At 38.7% G+C, this 20,528-nt stretch overlaps 1 protein-coding gene across 4 annotated transcripts; it reads left to right on the plus strand.

Moving 5' to 3' along the window:
* The first annotated feature begins 574 nt into the window (after positions 1-574).
* On the plus strand, positions 575-19,499 carry LOC134334542 (butyrophilin-like protein 2). Of its 4 annotated transcripts, XM_063017021.1 has the most exons (9): positions 575-825; positions 1,564-1,623; positions 1,726-1,766; positions 1,848-2,052; positions 4,046-4,387; positions 6,876-6,920; positions 9,082-9,408; positions 11,981-12,319; positions 13,074-13,291. In XM_063017021.1, the coding sequence occupies exons 2-9, from the start codon at positions 1,578-1,580 to the stop codon at positions 13,226-13,228; spliced, it is 1,500 nt and encodes a 499-aa protein (XP_062873091.1). In that variant the 5' UTR covers positions 575-825; positions 1,564-1,577; the 3' UTR covers positions 13,229-13,291. The 4 variants fall into 4 exon arrangements, with proteins under 4 accessions (XP_062873091.1, XP_062873165.1, XP_062873006.1 ...); XM_063017095.1 differs by lacking the exon at positions 13,074-13,291 and adding an exon at positions 18,644-19,499 and having other exon boundaries at positions 1,726-2,052; XM_063016936.1 differs by having other exon boundaries at positions 1,726-2,052.
* The last annotated feature ends 1,029 nt before the right edge of the window (positions 19,500-20,528 follow it).

Below are 20,528 nucleotides of genomic sequence, written 5' to 3' on the forward strand. Positions count from 1 at the left end.
TGTGCCGCTGACCGCTTGTGAGTGCAGAACAATATGTGTGTTTTCACGTTCGAGTCTCCAAAAGTCTCCAATAACACCAGAAAAAGTCGCTAGATTTGTCGCTAGTCGCTTTTTTGAAAAAAAAAAAAAGTCGCTAGAGGGGTCTGAAAAGTCGCTAAGTTGGCAACACTGAGCTCGAGACGCTTGGTTGAGATAACGGTCTCAAATCATGTGCGCATGCCCAGATGTCCAGACTGACATGATGTGTGTAGAAGAGAGCTTTGAGCAGAATAGGCTTAATAAAAGGCGCTATAAAGTCATCTGTCTGATGTAATAGTGATGTAATGTAATATTCGGGTAATATCGGGTCGATACCACATTTGACAGTATCGCACACCACTAGCAGCAGCTCATGGAATCAGGGTAAACTGAGACCTCTGACTCGTGATTCCTGATTCAGTACAAAGATTCGAATCATTAACTCGGGTGATTCAGGAACCGCCCAGCTCTACTAGGCATTTATTAAGACCTCGGACTCGTGATTCCTGATTCAGTACGAAGATTCGAATCATTAACTCGGTTGATTCAGGAACCGCCCAGCTTGACTTATTAGACGCTCCTCTAACACAGATAAACTTCGCATTTTATTTTAAGACACCGTTAACTAAATATCAACAAAAGAACGTTTAAGTAGTTTGTTCCTTGTTTACTTCAGAGTAAGTTTATGCTGTTTTAGTCATATTTGATCAGTACTGGCCGAGAACAAGAAGAAAGAAACTCGAATGTCAGGCGAGTGTTCAAAACAAAACTAACTTTAGTTCTTGTATTACAGTTCTTCATTCTAAGGTGAGTGTAAACTCTATATAATCCATCTAATTACCATTAAACCAGTATATTATATATTAACCAATAGTTTATGTACATGTGACTATGTAGTCTGATCGCTAAATATAGTAACGTGTTTGGCCTAAGGTTTTAATTGTAATAAATAGTAATTAGTAAGTCTACAGAGGAAAAAATAAGTATTTGTTACTTTTATGTTTTAATGAAATGTGCTTAGGTTTTAAATTACATTTGTCCATTGTTGAGTTGTTTTGAATACAAACACATGATTTCGTTATGGTCCTGCAGTTGTTTATTGTATCTTTTAACTGATGGACATGGACATACAAGCACTGACACAAATTTACACGATTCAGATCATTAAACTACATTTAATATCAAACAGATCAAAGTAACACAAAAGGAAAATGCTGTTCAGTCACACCTGATCCTTTATCTACAGAATCAACAGTTCATTAAATACAAATGTTATCTACACTGATCAGCCATAACATTAAAACCACCTCCCTGTTTCTACACTTACTGTTTATTTTATCAGCTCCACTTACCATATAGAAGCACTTTGTAGTTCTACAATTACTGACTGTAGTCCATCTATTCAAGACCCCTGCAGTGTTCAGTTATTTACAGTTAAAAACAAAATCTTGAATATGAAACCTTTAAATAGGGCTCAGTGTGACCAACTATAAAACATGAACATCACTTTTGTTAAAGTCATTATTTGTTCATTCTTCTTGACAGTCATAAACATCCAGATGTTTCTCCTGTACATCTGCATTTTGCAGTTTGTTAGCTGTGATGGTGAGTGAGCAGTTTATATAAAATCAACCACAATTCTTCTGATTTAAGAGTTTTGTTTACTATGAGCTCCATTTTATTTAGATTTCATTTATTTTCTTACAGACTCCTTCTCTGAACAGCCTCAGATCAACATAATTGCCAGAGTGGGTTCCACAGCTCTTCTGCCTTGTAAATGTAACACAGAGTATTTAATACCACATGTTGAGTGGGCGATTTATTTTAAGACAGTGTTTGAGCGATTGGGTGATATCTCGTATCCTGGTAAGAGATATGAGGGTCGTGTGGACGTTCCTGAGGACGAGATGAATAAAGGAAACTGTTCTCTGGTGTTGAAGAATGTCACAGTTAATGATGAGAACATCTATAGGTGCTACCACCCGGAGAGACTTTTTGGATCTTTGATCCAGACTGTTCATCTCTCAGTTGTTGGTAAGTGTTTAATTTTCAGTAGAACAGAAACTGATCATCAGTAACAAAATAATCAGTCAGAAACACTGATCACTGATTTCATTCAGTAAACATTTAGACTTTATTATAGAGCTGTTATAATGAATCAGATCTCTGACCTTACATATAGTGCAGTGATAAAAGTATTTGCTCCTGATTTCTTTTGTGTTTGCATAATTGTAACATTTAAGTTGTTAGACAAAGATGAGCTGAGTAAACAATGTGTAGTTTTAAATTTAATGTTATCTTTATTAAAGTAAAAACATTATTTAATACCAACTGGCTCTGTGTGGGGGAAAAAAGTTACTTAAACCCCCCTTACTTACTTAAACAACCCGTTAACCAAATGTAATTTACAACTCGACATGACTTATGCATTCTTAGAAATAATTTTTTATTCATTCAGGACCAGTGCAGTGAATTATTTTTAATGTAATTTATACTGTATTTATTGTTACTGCACTGTATTTATATATTATGTGATTTTTTTATTTAATTTATTTATTTTGTAATGTCTGTACACAGAATATAAAAATTTCCCTGGTCCACATTAAAAGCTATTAAATAAGAGACGCTGGAGCTGTAATGCTGAGTGAACAGTTTCTATAAAATACAGTTGTGACAAGTGTTGGCACCCCAGAAAATTATTGCAATATCCTTTGTGTGCAGAGAAAAAAAACAAAATGGATATAATTTCACGCAAAATTATGAAAATGGGCCAGACAAAATTATTGGCACCCTCAACTTAATATTTGGTTGCACACTGCAATCAATGGCTTCCTATAACCATCAACAAGCTTCTTACACCTCTCAACTGGAATTTTGGAGCACTCTTCTTTTGCAAACTGCTCCAGGCCTCTCATATTTGAAGGGTGCTTCTCCCAACAGCAATTTAAGATCTCTCCACAGGTGTTTAATGGGATTTAGATCCAGACTCATTGCTGGTCACTTCAAAACTCTCCAGCGCTTTGTTTCCACCCATTTCTGGGTGCTTTTTAAAGTATGTTTGCTGGAAGACCCATGACCTAGGACGCTGGGCCCTACGCTGGGCTTTCTGACACTGGGCCCTACATTGCAACCCAAAATCCTTTGGTAATCTTTAGATTTCATGATGCCTTGCACAGAGGCAGCAAAACAACCCCAAAACATCTTTGATCCTCCACCATATTTGACTGTAGGTACTGTGTTCTTTTCTCATTCTGTTTTCAGTAAACAGTAGAATGATGTGCTTTACCAGAAAGCTCTATCTTGGTCTCATCTGTCCACAAGACGTTTTCCCAGAAGGATTTTGGCAAACTGCAGTCTAGCTTTTTTATGTCTCTGTGTCAGCAGTGTGGTCCTCCTGGGTCTCCTGCCATAGCGTTTCATTCCATTCAAATGTCGACGGACAATGATGCACCCTGAGCCTGCAGGACAGCTTGAATTTCTTTGGAACTTGATTGGGGCTGCCTATCCACTATCCAGTCTATCCGGCGTTGCAACCTTTCATCAGGATTTCTCTTCCGTCCACGTCAATTTTGGTTCCACAAGTCCTCAGACAGTTCTGTTCTCTTCTTTCTGTTCCCCATGCTTAGACACACAATGCAAAGATTGAGTCAACTTCTCTCCTTTTTATCTGGTTTTAGGTGTGATTTTTATATTGCCCACACCTGTTACGTGCCACAGGAGTTTAAACGAGCATCACTTGCTTGAAACGAAGTTATTTATCCACAATTTGTGCCAATAACTTTGTCCGACCCATTTTTGGAGTTTTGTGTGAAATTATGTTAAATTTGCCTTTTTGCCCCTGTTTTTGTGTTGTTTCAATACACACAAAGGAAATAAACATGTGTATAACATAACTTTTCTGGGAGAAATACTTTCAGGGGTGCCAACACTTTCGGTCATGACTGTACAACAAACAGAATTCTTCTGATATAAGAGTTTTGTTTACTATCAGCTCCAGTTTATTTAGATTTTGCTTATTTTATTCCAGGCTCCTTTCCTGAACAGCCTCAGATCAACATAACTGCCAGAGTGGGTTCCACAGCTCTTCTACCTTGTAAATGTAACACAGAGTATCATCTAATACCACATGTTGAGTGGAAGAATGATAATGAGACAGTGTTTGAGCAATTGTTTGGTATCTCGAATCATGGTGAGGGATATGAGGGTCGTGTGGACGTTCCTGAGGACGAGCTGAATAAAGGAAACTGTTCTCTGGTGTTGAAGAATGTCACAGTTAATGATGAGGATGTTTATAAATGCTATGAGGTGGGAAACAACATCTATCCTCTTAAACCGCTTTTGATCCAGACTGTTCATCTCTCAGTTGATGGTAAGTACAGTATTACATTTTCAGTTGAACAGAAAATAATCATCAGTAACAAAATAATCATTATTCTAATAATATCTAATAAGTCATTAGAAACACTGATCACTGTTATCACCGAATAAACATTTACACTTTATTATAAGCTGTTATAATGAATCAAATCTCAGACCTTACATATAGTGCAGTGATAAAAGTATTTGCCCCTTCCTGATTCCCTCTATTGTTGTGTATTTGTAAAACTCAGTTGTTAGATAAGACAAACTGAATAAATACAATGTGTAGTTAGACGGGATAAAACATTATATAATACCATCCGGCCCTGTGTAATAATAAAGTAATTATACAACAGGTAGTTCCGACCTTACAATCTGATTGGTTGAGAAGCGTTCTAACTGTGCTGATATTGGTGATAACCGCACGGCCTTTTCACACAATAAAGGTATTACTCCGCTGACGCGTTGCCAGTAACGTCAAGCTTCATGCACACTGTTGTAATTTGCCTTTAAGACGTTAAAGGGTTAACACAGAATACGGAGTTACGCTTGAGGCCGTATACGCATGCGTGGGTTCAGTTTAAGGATGCAATAAAACAAAGCTCTACTGAACAGTTTATCTCCTGTATTTCTTTTTAATAATACTTCACACACAAACGTGCACGCAGGCGACACAGCTCCCGATCACGTTTTAAATCCGTCATCTGATATACAATCTATCGCACTGTATAGGGAACATAACCAATGGCCTAATTCACTATCTAGTGCACTATGTAGCGAACATAAACTCATGATCTGATACACAGTCTAGTGCACTACGTAGGGAACTTTAATGTGTTTGTGACGCGAACAGTTAGTATAATAGCTCAGTTAGCAGCTTCTAAGAGTTCTCTTATCACCCATAATCCTTTGTTGTGTGCAAGAGGTTTTTTATTTATTTATTTTTCCCTTCTGAGGTTCTTACCTTTTTCTTGTAGTTGTTCTTACCTCCCTGAAATGAGTTTTTGCAACTTGGGATGTCTGCTTTGTAGTGTTAAACTTTATATTCGTTGTGGAACTACTTTTTGGCGGAAGGTATTGTCAATATTAAAGCATATTTATTATGAAATTCAGGTCTTCTTTAATTTATTTTCTTTCTTTATTTTGTAAAAACTTGTATAAAAGCAATAGAACACTTGAGATTGTGTGTTATCATGAATAACATCACGGCTGTGATGATCTACGATGATCTGCGACCGAATCACAGCCGTGATATTATTAGTGATAACACACTCCCTCTCGTGTTCTATTGCTTAATTGTACATGACTGGGTACACCAAGCTAAATTACTGCAGGAGAATCTAAATGCTCCGGGACTCCAGCAAACCACAGTAAGAGCCACTGTCTCCAAAAACAGAAAACCTGTAACAGTAGTAAATCATCTCACTGACCAACCTACCAAAAATCTACTAAACATTTGTCAGTATTTTACACCATCTGTTAGAAATGGATGTGGCTGAACTCTGATTAGGAGGGGTGCAGTCATACTGTTTTCTTTTACTGACTTTAGAGATCTGTTAGCAATGGATTGTTAGTGTCCACATACTTTTGGTCATTTAGTATGGTTGATTAATATTACTTAACAAGTGTGTGTGATGGTTTATACACTGTAAACTGGAGGCTTGAACCTTCTCTTATTTAGAAGTTGCATTAGCCTCGTAGCTCCAGTGCTAAACTAACCTCAAACACAAAACAGGTCGTTTCTACAATTCGCTCGACTTGATCCTGCACCCAGGACTAAAGGAAGACGAAAATCAAGGCTCTTCTCTTTACTGGCACCCAGGTGGTGGAACGAACTTCTTCTGTCTGTCCGAACATCTGAGTCTCTTGCTGTCTTTAAAAAACGATTAAAAACCCACCGTTTTACGAAACACTTAGGCTGACTTGTACTTACTTACTAACGTCTTTCCATTTCTCAATAAAAACAAAAACAAAAAAAACTTGACAACAGATTTGTGTTCTTGGACTGTTTACTGCAACTAGGAAAATGAAATGTTCACTATGGAAGCACTTCTGTAAGTCGCTCTGGATGAGAGTGTCTGCTAAATGCAGAAAATGTAAATGTACAATGTACAATATAAGCAGTTGAGGGTTAAGGGCCTTGCTTAAGGGCCCAACAGTGGCAACAATTTAATCATTTTAAAAATAATCACACTAAAAAGAAGAGAATTCTTTGTCTGTATTCACTTTTATGCTAGCATGGTTTTGCTCACTTGCTAGCTAATGGCTAATTTTATGTCAGAATGTCCACCCTGTTATGGTCCACCCTGTTACCACCTAATACGTAACAGGCTGGACGTCACAGTGTATATCCTGGTCAATCCCGGGAATGACCCAAACATAATTATAATTAAAAGTAAAAGTATAATTATAATTAAAAGTTTATTTAGTATTGTTACAGAAAGGAGAGCTATGATGATGCTAAGACTGTAAAATTAATACAGATTTCTCTGTTTTAGCCAAAGAAACGACAACACAGAGTTCAGACTCAGACTCTACCAGAGGTGAGTGAATATTAAAGTGATTTTTTTCTTTGCTACAAGTTGAATGTTCAGTAATCACTTCTTACATACGTCTGAACACAGAATATAAAAATGTCTCTGGTCTGAATTTAAAGCTTTTAAATAAGATAAGATCAGACTTTATTGATCTGCTTAGTGAAATTAACTTGTTACAGCAGAAGACAGGAAAAGACAGAAAGAAATACAACTAATAAATAATGAATAAATAATAATAAAAAAGAGAAGCTTCACTGGTTCTGTTTATTCAGGTTTTCTTGGATGGTTTTAAATTAGATTTATAATTCAAGACTATTATTGTCATGTGCACAGTAGAACCAGTGATCACACTGTACAATGTAATTCCTAATGAGTCTATCAAGAGGTTTATGGACAGGTTGAAAAATCTCAGTTTACTTTATTTAATTTTTTTATATGTTTTACATTGATATAAAATGATCAGATCTTTCTACTTTTTGTGTTGGCAGAACATGAACACAGTTTGTATCATTTTGTGTTCATCATGTGTTAAAGATGCTCTGGTGAAATATTTCACTGTTCTCATTACAAACACAAACAAGGTAAAAATATCAGGAAGAAACGATGAAACACAATCATTAAAACTTTAAATAACAGAAGTGAATATTACTCACAAATGAAAACATGGCAGACTCTACTTAAATACTGTGTAGTTGGTGATGTGGAAGAGAAACTGAGGATCATCTGCTGCCAAAATCCATTTTTAAATTGAGGGAGACCCTGCTAAAGTCCAACACACTGTGTGTTAAATACGTGAACGTTCTGTTACAGCTGTGGTTAGCTTTGTGCTAATCAAGGCTAAGATCATTCAGGTCAGCCACTGGTTCCACTCTGAACTTATCAAACAACGTCTTTATGGAGCTGCAGCAGGAAATAACATTTTAAACAATACAATTTTCTAAACATCTTACTGAAATAATAAACACTTTAGTGTTTAAATACCAAACACAATGTTTTCTACCCCCCCCCCCCCCCCCCCCAATAAATTAACTTCATACACACTGTTTTTATCTGTTAGATAGCAGGATTTCCCATGATCCCCAGTGCTGTACATTCTGATTTAGTGATGATGTATGAGCTTTAATCATGAAAATATCTCAGTTCTTCAATACTGTTTAACAGGTTTGATTCAGTTCCTCTAAACTCTGTATTTATTTTCTTTATGAGTTTGATGTTATTGCTGATTATGAGGGTTTTTCACTCGTCCCTCAAGTTTCTGTCCACCCTGTTATTTCTTACTACTGTCTCTTATAATAAAGAGCTGTTTTACATCCTGACATCATTTCCTGGAGCTCACATGATCTGTTTGGAGGGAAAATAACTGTGGAGGATGAGCGGTCAGAATGTCCACCCAGTTATCACCTAATACGTAACAGGCTGGACATCACAGTGTATATCCTGGTCAATCCCGGGAATGACCCAAACATCATTGTTATTAGGAAAAACATTATTGAATAATGGCTCTGTGTGTGTGTGTGGGGGGGGGGGGGATTGCCCCCTTAGTTACTTTAACAACCCGTTAACCAAATGTAATTTACAACTGGACATGACTTATGCATTCTTAGGAATGATTTTTTTATTTATTCAGGACCAGTGCAGTGAATTACTTTTAATGTAATTTATACTGTATTTACTATTACTGCACTGTATTTATATATTATGTGGTTTTGTTATTTACTTTGTTTTATTTATTGATTTATTTGTTTTGTAATGTCTGTACACAGAATATTAAAATTTACTGAGTTTTGATCGCCGAGCGAACGCTGAGTTGCTCCCGAGCCGGCAAATCTAGCGCTGACCAGTCGCCGAGCGAAAATCAGGGCAAAAATCGTGTAGTGTGAACCAGGCATAACGCAGCAACGTGCACTAGGCACACGGTATTGGATGTTTAGTATCGGAGCCTCGTTTGCGAGTATGAGTACAAGTTAATGAGCACGGTATCGGGCTAATACCCGATACCAGTATCAGTACTCATGCATCTCTATTAAAAGCTATTAAATAAGAGATGCTGGAGGTGTAATGCTGAGTAAACAGTTTCTATTAAATACAACCAACAGAATTCTTCTGATTTAAGAGTTTTGTTTACTATCAGCTCCAGTTTATTTAGATTTTATTTATTTTCTTACAGACTCCTTCTCTGAACAGCCTCAGATCAACATAATTGCCAGAGTGGGTTCCACAGCTCTTCTGCCTTGTAAATGTAACACAGGGTATTTAATACCACATGTTGAGTGGGCGATTTATCTTAAGACAGTGTTTGAGCGATTGGGTGATATCTCGTATCCTGGTAAGAGATATGAGGGTCGTGTAGACGTTCCTGAAGATGAACTGAATAAAGGAAACTGTTCTCTGGTGTTAAAGGATGTCAATGTTGATGATGAGAACATCTATAGGTGCTACCACCCGGAGAGACTTTTTGGATCGTTGATCCAGACTGTTCATCTCTCAGTTGTTGGTAAGTGTTTAATTTTCAGTAGAACTGAAACTGATCATCAGAAACAAAATAATCAGTCAGAAACACTGATCACTGATTTCATTCAATAAACATTTAGACTTTATTATACAGCTGTTAGAATGAATCAGATCTCAGACCTTACATATAGTGCAGTGATAAAAGTATTTGTATGGAGGTAAATATGTAGCAAAAGTTTTGCACCTGTGAAAACGAAATCTGTAAAATTTGTACCTGTAAAAAATAAATCTGTAACTGTAAAAAAGATTTGTACCTGTAAAAAAAAAATCTGTAACTGTAAAAAAGATTTGTACCTGTAAAAAATAAATTTGTAACTGTAAAAAAGATTTGTACCTGTAAAAAATAAATTTGTAACTGTAAAAAAATCTGTAACTGTAAAAAAGATTTGTACCTGTAAAAAATACATTTGTACTTTTATTTTCGATGTGAGAATAAAAACATTGCAGCACAGTTTCAAATCTGCCCGCCACGAGTTTTGCAACAAATATCTCAGTCAGCGTGTTACACCTGATCTGTACCTGTAGCTGCAGGGGCGGGGCTTAGGGGCGCAGGGGGCGGGACAATTACCGACCAATCAAAGGAGCTGGTTTTAGAGCAGCAAGAAGCCTGTCAATCACAAAGTTTCAGTGTAGTTGGATCAGAACATCATAACTCATGTTATAACTTCCTTATTAGTGTTGCTGTGGGTTTTATGTTGGATGTTGCCTGCGTGTTGTCTGCTAGTTAATGTGTTAATGCGTTTAACTCTGCTAGTTTTATACTGGACATTCACCTGACATTTCTTTCATCTCGTTCTCGGTTAATAAACATTCAAAAGCGAATAAACCTGCACAAACTGACTCTGCAGTAAACAAAGCACAAACTACAATCTAATATGTTTTTAAAGTCTTTCTGTTTATTTTTATTTAACGCTATTTCGTGATTGTGAGCTTTATCTGCCTTGAAAAGCCAAGGGAGCCTCTCAAAAGTGCATGAAGCTCTTATAGTTCTGTATTACCTAGTGACATGTACCATTCACCACACCTGTATTAAGTCCTACAGTACCGGTACAGTCAAATACATCATGTAAAAAAATCTAAACGTACATTTTAATGTAATAAGCAATGTAAATTGCAATGAAAATTTTCTATATTTTATTCTTTATTATTATACTCATGCTGTAGGACTTTGTATGATTTATCACTGCTGTAAGACTATTGTGTAAAATAGTTGTAGTAAGTAGTGCAAGTGACATGGTAACTACTACAACCTTTTTTTAAATATAAAAATGTACGTTTGTAAGACTTAATACAGTTGTGGTGAATGGTACATGTCACTAGGTAATACAGAACTATAACCTGGCTTCATGCACTTTTGAGAGGCTCCCTTGGCTTTTCAAGGCAGATAAAGCTCACAACCACGAAATAGCGTTAAATAAAAATAAACAGAAAGACTTTTAAAAACATATTAGATTGTAGTTTGTGCTTTGTTTACTGCAGAGTCAGTTCGTGCAGGTTTATTCACTTTTGAATGTTTTGTAGCCGAGAACGAGATGAAAGAAACTCGAATGTCTGGTGAATGTCCAGTATAAAACTAGCAGAGTTAAACACATGAACACATTAACACGCAGACAACACACAAGCAACATTCAACATAAAACCCACAGCATCACTAATAATGTTATGAGTTATGATCTTCTGATCCAGCTACACTGAAACTTTGTGATTGACAGGCTTCTTGCTGCTCTAAAAACCAGCTCCTTTGATTGGTCGGTAATTACGTCTATCTCCCCAGTTGTCCCGCCCCCTAAGCCCCGCCCCTGCAGCTACAGGTACAGATCAGGTGTAACACGCTGACTGAGATATTTGTTGCAAAACTCGTGGCGGGCAGATTTGAAACTGTGCTGCAATGTTTTTATTCTCACATCGAAAATACAAGTACACATTTATTTTTTACAGGTACAAATCTTTTTTACAGTTACACATTTATTTTTTACAGGTACAAATTTTACAGATTTCGTTTTGCTCCTGATTTCTTTTGTTTGCATAATTGTAACATTTAAGTTGTTAGACAAAGATGAGCTGAGTAAACAATGTGTAGTTTTAAATTTATTGTTATCTTTATTAAAGTAAAAACATTATTTAATACCAACTGGCTCTGTGTGGGGGAAAAGTACTTGCCCCCTTAGTTACTTAAACAACTCGTTAACCAAATGTAATTTACAATTAGACATGACTTATGCGTTCTTAGAAATCATTTTTTATTTATTCAGAACCAGTGCAGTGAATTACTTTTAATGTAATTTATACTGTATTTACTATTACTGCACTGTATTTATATATTATGTGATTTTTTTATTTACTGTTTAATTTATTTATCTATTTATTTTGTAATGTCTGTACACAGAATATTAAAATTTTCCTGGTCCACAATAAAAGCTATTAAATAAGAGACGCTGGAGCTGTAATGCTGAGTGAACAGTTTCTATAAAATACAACCAACAGAATTCTTCTGATATAAGAGTTTTGTTAATTATCAGCTCCAGTTTATTTAGATTTTATTTATTTTATTCCAGGCTCCATCCTTAAAGATCAGATCAACGTAACTGCCAGAGTGGGTTCCACAGCTCTTCTGCCTTGTGAATGTAACACAGAGTATCATCTAATACCACATGTTGAGTGGAAGAATGATAATGAGACAGTGTTTGTGCAATTGTTTGGTATCTCGAATCATGGTGAGGGATATGAGGGTCGTGTGGACGTTCCTGAGGACGAGCTGAATAAAGGAAACTGTTCTCTGGTGTTGAAAAATGTCAATGTTAATGACGAGAAAGTCTATAAATGCTATGAGGTGGCAAGAGGCATCTCTTCTTTTAAACTGCGTTCGATCCAGATTGTTCATCTCTCAGTTGATGGTAAGTACAGTATTACATTTTCAGTAGAACAGAAAATAATCATCAGTAACAAAATAATCAATCATTAGAAACACTGATCACTGTTATCACCCGATAAACATTTACACTTTATTATACAGCTGTTATAATGAATCAGATCTCAGACCTTACATATAGTGCAGTGATAAAAGTATTTGCCCCTTCCTGATTCCCTCTACTGTTGTGTATTTGTAAAACTCAGTTGTTAGATAAGACAAACTGAATAAATACCACGTGTAGTTAGACGAGATAAAACATTATATAATACCATCCGGCCCTGTGTAATAAAAACAGTAATTGTACATGACTGGGTACACCAAGCTAAATTACTGCAGGAGAATCTAAATGCTCTGGGACTCCAGCAAACCACAGTAAGAACCACTGTCTCCAAAAACAGAAAACCTGTAACAGTAGTAAATCATCTCACTGACCAACCTACCAGAAATCTACTAAACGTTTGTCAGTATTTTACACCATCAGTTAGAAATGGATGTGGCTGAACTCTGATTAGGAGGGGTGCAGTCATACTGTTTTCTTTTACTGACTTTAGAGATCTGTTAGCAATGGATTGTTAGTGTCCACATACTTTTGGTCATTTAGTATGGTTGATTAATATTACTTAACAAGTGTGTGTGATGGTTTATACACTGTAAACTGGAGGCTTGAACCTTCTCTTATTTAGAAGTAGCATTAGCCTCGTAGCTCCAGTGCTAAACTAACCTCAAACACAAAACAGGTCGTTTCTACAATTCGCTCGACTTGATCCTGCACCCAGGACTAAAGGAAGACGAAAATCAAGGCTCTTCTCTTTACTGGCACCCAAGTGGTGGAACGAACTTCTTCTGTCTGTCCGAACATCTGAGTCTCTTGCTGTCTTTAAAAAACGATTAAAAACCCACCGTTTTACGAAACACTTAGGCTGACTTGTACTTACTTACTAACGTCTTTCCATTTCTCAATAAAAACAAAAACAAAAAAAACTTGACAACAGATTTGTGTTCTTGGACTGTTGTTTACTGCAACTTGGAAAATGAAATGTTCACTATGGAAGCAGAGTCAGAGTCAGAGAGGTTTTATTGTCATTTCAGCTACATACAAGTACATATTGAAACGAAACAGCGTTCCTCTAGGATCACGGTGTAACACAGTACAAAAAGTGCAAGACAAAACAGTATAAATACAAAACAGTGTAAATACAACAATAAATACAAAAATCCTATAATAAATAACTACAAAAGATATTCCTAATTATCCCTAATCTAAACAAGTAATTAGAAGACAGGACTAAAGACAAGTGTTAGTACATGATGGTGAATAGATGGTACAATGGTTCATGAGGTAGTGACATGTTGTACATTAGCAGCGTAAAACGGCAATGCCGATAAGGTGCTTAAAAATTAAATAAGGTGCAAAAATGTGAGTAAGGTGCAGAAATTAAAGAAACTTGTGCATAGTAACTTGTGCATAGTAACATAGTAACAGACAATAGCATAGTTTAGTGTGTGGCAGCAGAAAATTTCCGGAGGAAATTGTTACAGTACTGAATTGAGGAGTCTGATTGCTTGAGGGATAAAACTGTTAGACAGTCTGGTTGTGTTAGTCCGGATGCTGCGGTATCGTCTCCCAGATGGGAGCAGAGTAAAAAGTCCATGTGATGGATGGGTTGGATCATCCACAATGCTGAGAGCTTTGCGGATGCAGCGGGTGTTAAAAATGTCCGTGAGAGATGGAAGAGCGACCCCGATGATCTTTTCAGCTGTCCTCACTACTCGCTGGAGAGTTTTGCGGTCCGACGCAGTACAATTTCCGAACCAGACAGTGATGCAGCCGCTCAGGATGCTCTCGATTGTTCCTCTGTAGAACGTAGTGAGAATGGGGGGTGGCAGATGGGCTTTCCTCAGTCTTCTCAAAAAGTAGAGACGCTGCTGGGCTTTCTTGGTGATGGAACTGGTGTTGAGGGTCCAGGTGAGATTCTCCTCCAGATGAACACCAAGAAATTTGGTGCTCTTGACGATCTCAACAGATGAGCCGTCGATGTGCAGTGGGGAGTGGTCCCTTAGTGTCTTTCTAAAGTCAATGACCATCTCTTTGGTTTTATCCACGTTCAGAGACAGGTTGTTGACTTGGCACCAGTCCGTTAGATGTTGTACCTCCTCTCTGTACGCTGACTCATCGTTGTTGCTGATGAGTCCCACCACAGTTGTGTCGTCTGCAAACTTAACGATGGAATTCGAGCTGTGCATTGCTGTACAGTCGTGCGTAAGCAGAGTAAACAGCAGTGGACTGAGCACACAGCCTTGGGGAGCGCCGGTGCTCAGGGTGGTGGTGCTGGAGGTGTTCTTACCGATCCGGACGGACTGAGGTCTCTCAGTCAAGAAATCCAGGATCCAGTTGCAGAGAGAGGTGTTCAGGCCCAGTGTGCTCAGCTTTCCAATTAGATGCTGAGGAATGATGGTGTTGAATGCTGAGCTAAAGTCTATGAACAGCATCCTGACGTAAGTGTTCTTTCTGTCCAGGTGTGTAGAAGCCAGGTGGAGTGTAGTGGATATGGCGTCGTCCGTTGAGCGGTTAGGACAGTACGCAAACTGCAGTGGGTCCATGGTGGGAGGCAGTAGGGTCTTAATATGCCTCATGACTAGTTTCTCGAAGCACTTCGTGATGATAGGCGTGAGTGCTACGGGACGATAGTCATTGAAGCATGACACAGATGACTTCTTTGGCACGGGTACGATGGTGGTCATCTTGAGGCACGTTGGATCGATGGCGCTGCTCAGGGAGATGTTGAAGATGTCAGTGAATACATCTGCCAGCTGGTCTGCACATCCTTTGAGCACTCGGCCAGGAATGTTGTCTGGTCCAGAAGCTTTCCGTGGGTTGACTCTGTGCAGAGTTCTCCTCACGTCCGCTGTGGTGAGACGAAGCACCTGGTCGTCACAAGGTGGGATCATCTTCCTCGCCAACATGTTGTTCTGCGCCTCAAACCGAGCGTAGAAGTCATTCAGCGCATCTGGAAGGGAGGCATCACTGTCACAGACGGGTGGAGTTGTCCTGTAGTTGGTGATGGCCTGGATGCCCTGCCACAAGCGCCGTGTGTCACCGCTGTTCTGGAAGTGGCTGTGGATGTTCTGGCCGTGTTCGCGCTTTGCTTCTCGGATCGCCCGGGACAGTCTCGCTCTCGCTGTTTTCAGAGCCAGCTGGTCACCTGCTTTAAAAGCGGAGTCTCGGGCCCTCAGCAGTGCACGCACCTCTGGAGTCATCCACGGCTTCTGGTTGGGTCTGGAAGTGATGGTTCTAGTGGTAGTGACGTCCTCAATGCATTTGCTGATGTAGCAGGTCACTGAAGTCGTGTACTCCTCTAGATCAGTGTAATCGCCGTATGTTGCAGCCTCCCTAAACATGTCCCAGTCAGTGCACTCAAAACAGTCCTGAAGAGCAGAGATGGATCCTTCTGGCCAGGTTTTCACCTGTTTCTGTACAGGTCTGGAGCGCCTGACGAGTGCTCTGTATGCTGGAATTAGCATTACAGAGATGTGGTCTGAGTATCCGAGGTGGGGGCGGGGCTCCGCCCGGTACGCACCGGCAATGTTCGTGTAAACATTATCCAGCGTGTTCGCTCCTCTCGTAGCAAAGTCCACATTCTGATGGAATTTAGGGAGAACAGACTTGAGATTTGCATGATTAAAATCCCCAGCGATAATAAACAGTCCGTCTGGATGAATGGTCTGTAGTTCGCTGATGGCTCTGTAAAGTTCGCTTAATGCTTCCTTCGCGTTCGCGCTGGGTGGGAGATACACCGCGACAATAAGCACGCTGGTGAATTCCCGTGGTAAATAAAAAGGTCTGCATCTAACAACAGCAAATTCCACCATCGGAGAACAGTACGCCACAACAAGCACAGAGTCCTTGCACCATTCGGTGTTAATGTAAACACAAACGCCTCCTCCTCGTGTTTTACCGGACTGAGCTGCATTTCTATCGGCGCGATACGATGCTAGCCCGTCTAGCTGAATGGCACTGTCTGGAATGTTGTCGCTAAGCCATGTTTCAGTGAAAATTAAAACACAACAGTCTCTGTACTCACATTGGGTCGTTCGCTGAAGTCTGATACAGTCCAGTTTATTCTCCAGAGAGCATGCATTTGCGAGGAATAACGATGGTAGAGCCGGCCGGCTTGGGTTAGCTTTTAGCCTAGCACGGACCCCGGCTCGCTTTCCACGCTTCAGCTTCCTCGAGCACCGCTTGCGGCGCCCCCTCCCCCGGTCACCTGCTTCAGGTAACACCGAGGACTGTAGGCCTGGTTCGCGAAGTAGGCAGAGTCCATGCAGAGTTCGCCGCAGATCATCCCGCAGGTTAGTTTCTGACTGTTTCCTCAGTTGTAGCAGTGTCTGGCGGTTGTAAACTGAGTCAAAAGTGGTTTCCATACGTTTATAAACAAAACTGTCCTAAACAAACTTACAAACTTTTTCTGAAAACAACAAAAAAACACCGTTTTTCGACCCCAGAGCGGCCGCTGCGTGTTAACGCGCCGCCATCTTGGATCAACACGCAAGAGGATTAAAGTGTCAGATTTAAATCAAATAATAATAATAAAATAAAACATATAAATACAAATGACACTTTGTGGTCATCACACTTTGATAAAACAAATTCATACATGTAAAAAGGAAAAGGCAAAAAGCAAATCAGCAATATGACAATAAGGTGTAGCTGACACAAGTAGTAATGCAGGTTTTACTTTGAAACCTTGCCTGAGCAAATATGTTTTTCAAGGTAAAAGCTCCCAGACTTACAAATGAAGAGAGCCATACCTTCAACCTAATTAAAGAAGTGTCCTGCATGTCAGATATGTACTATTGTGAAAGTGGGAGTGAAATGTTAACACACAAAAATTAACATCTGACCGAAGTAGCACTTAGAAAGCAAATTCATGCACAACCTTTAATTTATAACAGCAGGAACCAGGATTTAGCTTTTCACTGTTATTTATTAAACACGAATATTGTTTAGTTCCTCCAGCACAGTTCCAGACACCACAGTAGAATCCAGAACTGTGGTTTGTTTGACCCCCAGGTTCACATTAATAACGGTTTTGAACAACAGATTTTCCCCTCAAAATATTTTATATGTTTATTTTCCTTTAACATTTCACAGCTAATAAAGCAATCAGTAACAAACATATATTAAAGGGTTACACTGATCAGCCATAACCAGTGGACACTCACTGTCCATTTTATCAGCTCCACTTACCATATAGAAGCACTTTGTAGTTCTACAATTACTGACTGTAGTCCATCTGTTTCTCTGCATGCTTTGTTAGCCCCCTTTCACCCTGTTCTTCTATGGTCAGGACCCCCACAGGACCACCACAGAGCAGGTATTATTTAGGTGGTGGATCATTCTCAGCACTGCAGTGACACTGACATGGTGGTGGTGTGTTAGTGTGTGTTGTGCTGGTATGAGTGGATCAGACACAGCAGCGCTGCTGGAGTTTTTAAACACCTCACTGTCACTGCTGGACTGAGAATAGTCCACCAACCAAAGATATATCCAGCCAACAGCACCCCGTGGACAGCGTCCTGTCACCACTGATGAAGGTCTAGAAGATGACCGACTCAAACAGCAGCAATAGATGAGCGATCGTCTCTGACTTTACATCTACAAGGTGGACCGACTAGGTAGGAGTGTCTAATAGAGTGGACAGTAAGTGGACACAGTATTTAAAAACTCCAGCAGCACTGCTGTGTCTGATCCACTCATACCAGCACAACACACACTAACACACCACCACCATGTCAGTGTCACTGCAGTGCTGAGAATGATCCACCACCTAAATAATACCTGCTCTGTGGGGAGTCCTGACCATTGAAGAACAGGGTGAAAGGGGGCTAACAAAGCATGCAGAGAAACAAATAGACTACAGTCAGTAATTGTAGAACTACAAAGTGCTTCTATATGGTAAGTGGAGCTGATAAAATGGACAGTGAGTGTAGAAACAAGGAGGTGGTTTTAATGTTATGGCTGATCAGTGTAGTGCTACGTTCACTATTGGCCATTTTCCTACAACTCATTTCTGACCCACTGAACTATATTTAATTATGAGTCTCCTGTTCATTATAAACACATTTTTGTTTGTCAGTTCCAGAGCAGTTCCAGATTTGTCTCTCTTTTTGTACCTTTATTATACTGTTTCTCTTGTATGTAGTTGTTAATCAGACAGTCTATCCAGGACCACTGATCATTAACATCAGACTCATGTCTTTGACTAGGTGATTCGGTGTTAATCTCAGTCTTATATGTGATCCCCAGGATTGTAGAGGCTACAGAAACCCAGGACGACTCAAATGAAACAAGAGGAGAGTTCAGTGTGATCTCCAGCCACACCGATACAACTGAGGACACATTACAGATTTTCTTGAGATCGGAGAGAAGCAGAAGGCTTTTTAAAGAGACTAGTAGAGCATGAGGCTAGTACAGGAGAACAGAGAGAGTATAACACATGGTGTTTATGGGTGAGGAGTGGTACACCCATATACAATAGCATTAATGTGAGACAGTAATGTGCTACTGGCCATTGTTCTACGTAAGACTTTATTGATCCATTCAGGGAACAGATAAAAAACTTTTAAAAGTTCTCTTTAAGTAATGCACTTATGTATTGTGTAAATAATTACACACTATGTGTACAATGTATCGTGTGATACACAAGACCATGCATGTATTTACTCATAATGTAATTAAGACACGGGACAGTGTTAATGCATATTGAGTTACTGTGCATGGGATCAGTTTGACTGTGTCGTGCTGCTTCATGATAGCAGCCAGGCTTCTCTACATTTTATAACTGTTGGTATTTATTTTATGACAGGACTTCCTGTACTCCTCTCATGGCATTAAGCTCTCCGATAAACGAGGATTGTCTCTCTGGTCCTACACAGGGTAGCATGAAAGTGAAGTTTTTAAAAAGGCATTTACATTTGTTTTTTAAACAAATTTTCTAAACTTTTTTCCCACTCAAGACACCAAATTTCAAGAACATTCGACTTCGCCCTGCATTGAAAAATGTGTAGCATTAAACTTGACGTTTCCCTTAAACTTCTTGTGTGTGTGGACAGAGCTTTACAGCCAAAAAGGCACAAATGTATTAAATAATGACACAATAAAATACAAACAATTACATTTTACGTATTTTGGCTGCAGTATAATCTGTTTATTTTGTGTTGGAAAGCTTTGGAGACCAACATGGACTCTTTTCTCTCCAACTTGAATCAATACAGATCAGAATTAGTAAAAATTTATAATGGTAAATGTAAACAACATTTGCAACAGAAATACAGTGTGTTGGTAATGACATTACAGATCTGCATTCCTACTTACACTCACTGAAACTATCACATATTTTTTTCATAGTTTTTTTTTAAAATAATTTAAGCATGGTAAAATATCCTCAAGGCATTTAGCTGTTTTCTGATACTATATTAAACTATACATTTTCTCTTATCTTATAAACTCTCTAAATGAAAAGCCTTAAAAACTCGGCATTTCCTTCAGGTAGAAAACACACAAAAACAGGCCTGACAGCCAAGCAGTAAACTGTTAAACTTGTGTTACAGCTCGAGCTTCTGAGTAACTGTGAGAATCAGAATCAGCTTCTCCCAGAGTCTAAAACGCTTCTGGTTCAAAATAAAACTTAATGTGGGTTAATGTAGTAAAAGAAGGAGACAGTAGCACTAAACTTCTCTTCATTATTACTGTTCATAAGTCTCTCCACTAATAAAATTCCTCACTCGCTGTATTAGTATAATAAGTCATGTTAAGTTTTGTGCAACGCCGTCACACTTCATAGAAAATAACAGCACAGTCGCCGGTACTGAACTTGGTAAGGAATACAGTGTTCCAAGATCAATTATCTCAACAATTAGGAGGAAAACAATGAAGAAGTTAAACTAAAGTGCAGGTTTTATTGTATTTTTTATTGATTTTAACTGTTTTCAGTTGTATTTCAGTGATTTTTTAATTACTTGTGTGTTATTCTCAGTACATGTAAAAAACAACCCAATTATTTCATTTAGATTTTACGCCACTTTATACACATGATTGTGTTATTTATGGCATGATCAGTGTTTAAGTAATTTTGGCAAAAGCTGCACCAGTGTGAACAGTGGCAAGGCAAGAAACTGGTACTGGTTATCGC

The sequence above is a fragment of the Trichomycterus rosablanca genome, chromosome 1 (assembly GCF_030014385.1).
Source record: "Trichomycterus rosablanca isolate fTriRos1 chromosome 1, fTriRos1.hap1, whole genome shotgun sequence".
In the NCBI taxonomy this organism is placed as follows: domain Eukaryota; kingdom Metazoa; phylum Chordata; class Actinopteri; order Siluriformes; family Trichomycteridae; genus Trichomycterus; species Trichomycterus rosablanca.

What these genes read in the sequence shown, in the direction of transcription:
- LOC134334542 (XM_063016936.1), top strand. Translation starts at nt 1,578, where the DNA reads ATGTTTCTCCTGTACATCTGCATTTTGCAGTTTGTTAGCTGTGATG. An exon ending in AGACTCAGACTCTACCAGAG is followed by an intron (nt 6,921 to 9,081) that starts GTGAGTGAATAT and finishes ATTTTCTTACAG; the next exon opens with ACTCCTTCTCTGAACAGCCT. An exon ending in TGTTCATCTCTCAGTTGTTG is followed by an intron (nt 9,409 to 11,980) that starts GTAAGTGTTTAA and finishes ATTTTATTCCAG; the next exon opens with GCTCCATCCTTAAAGATCAG.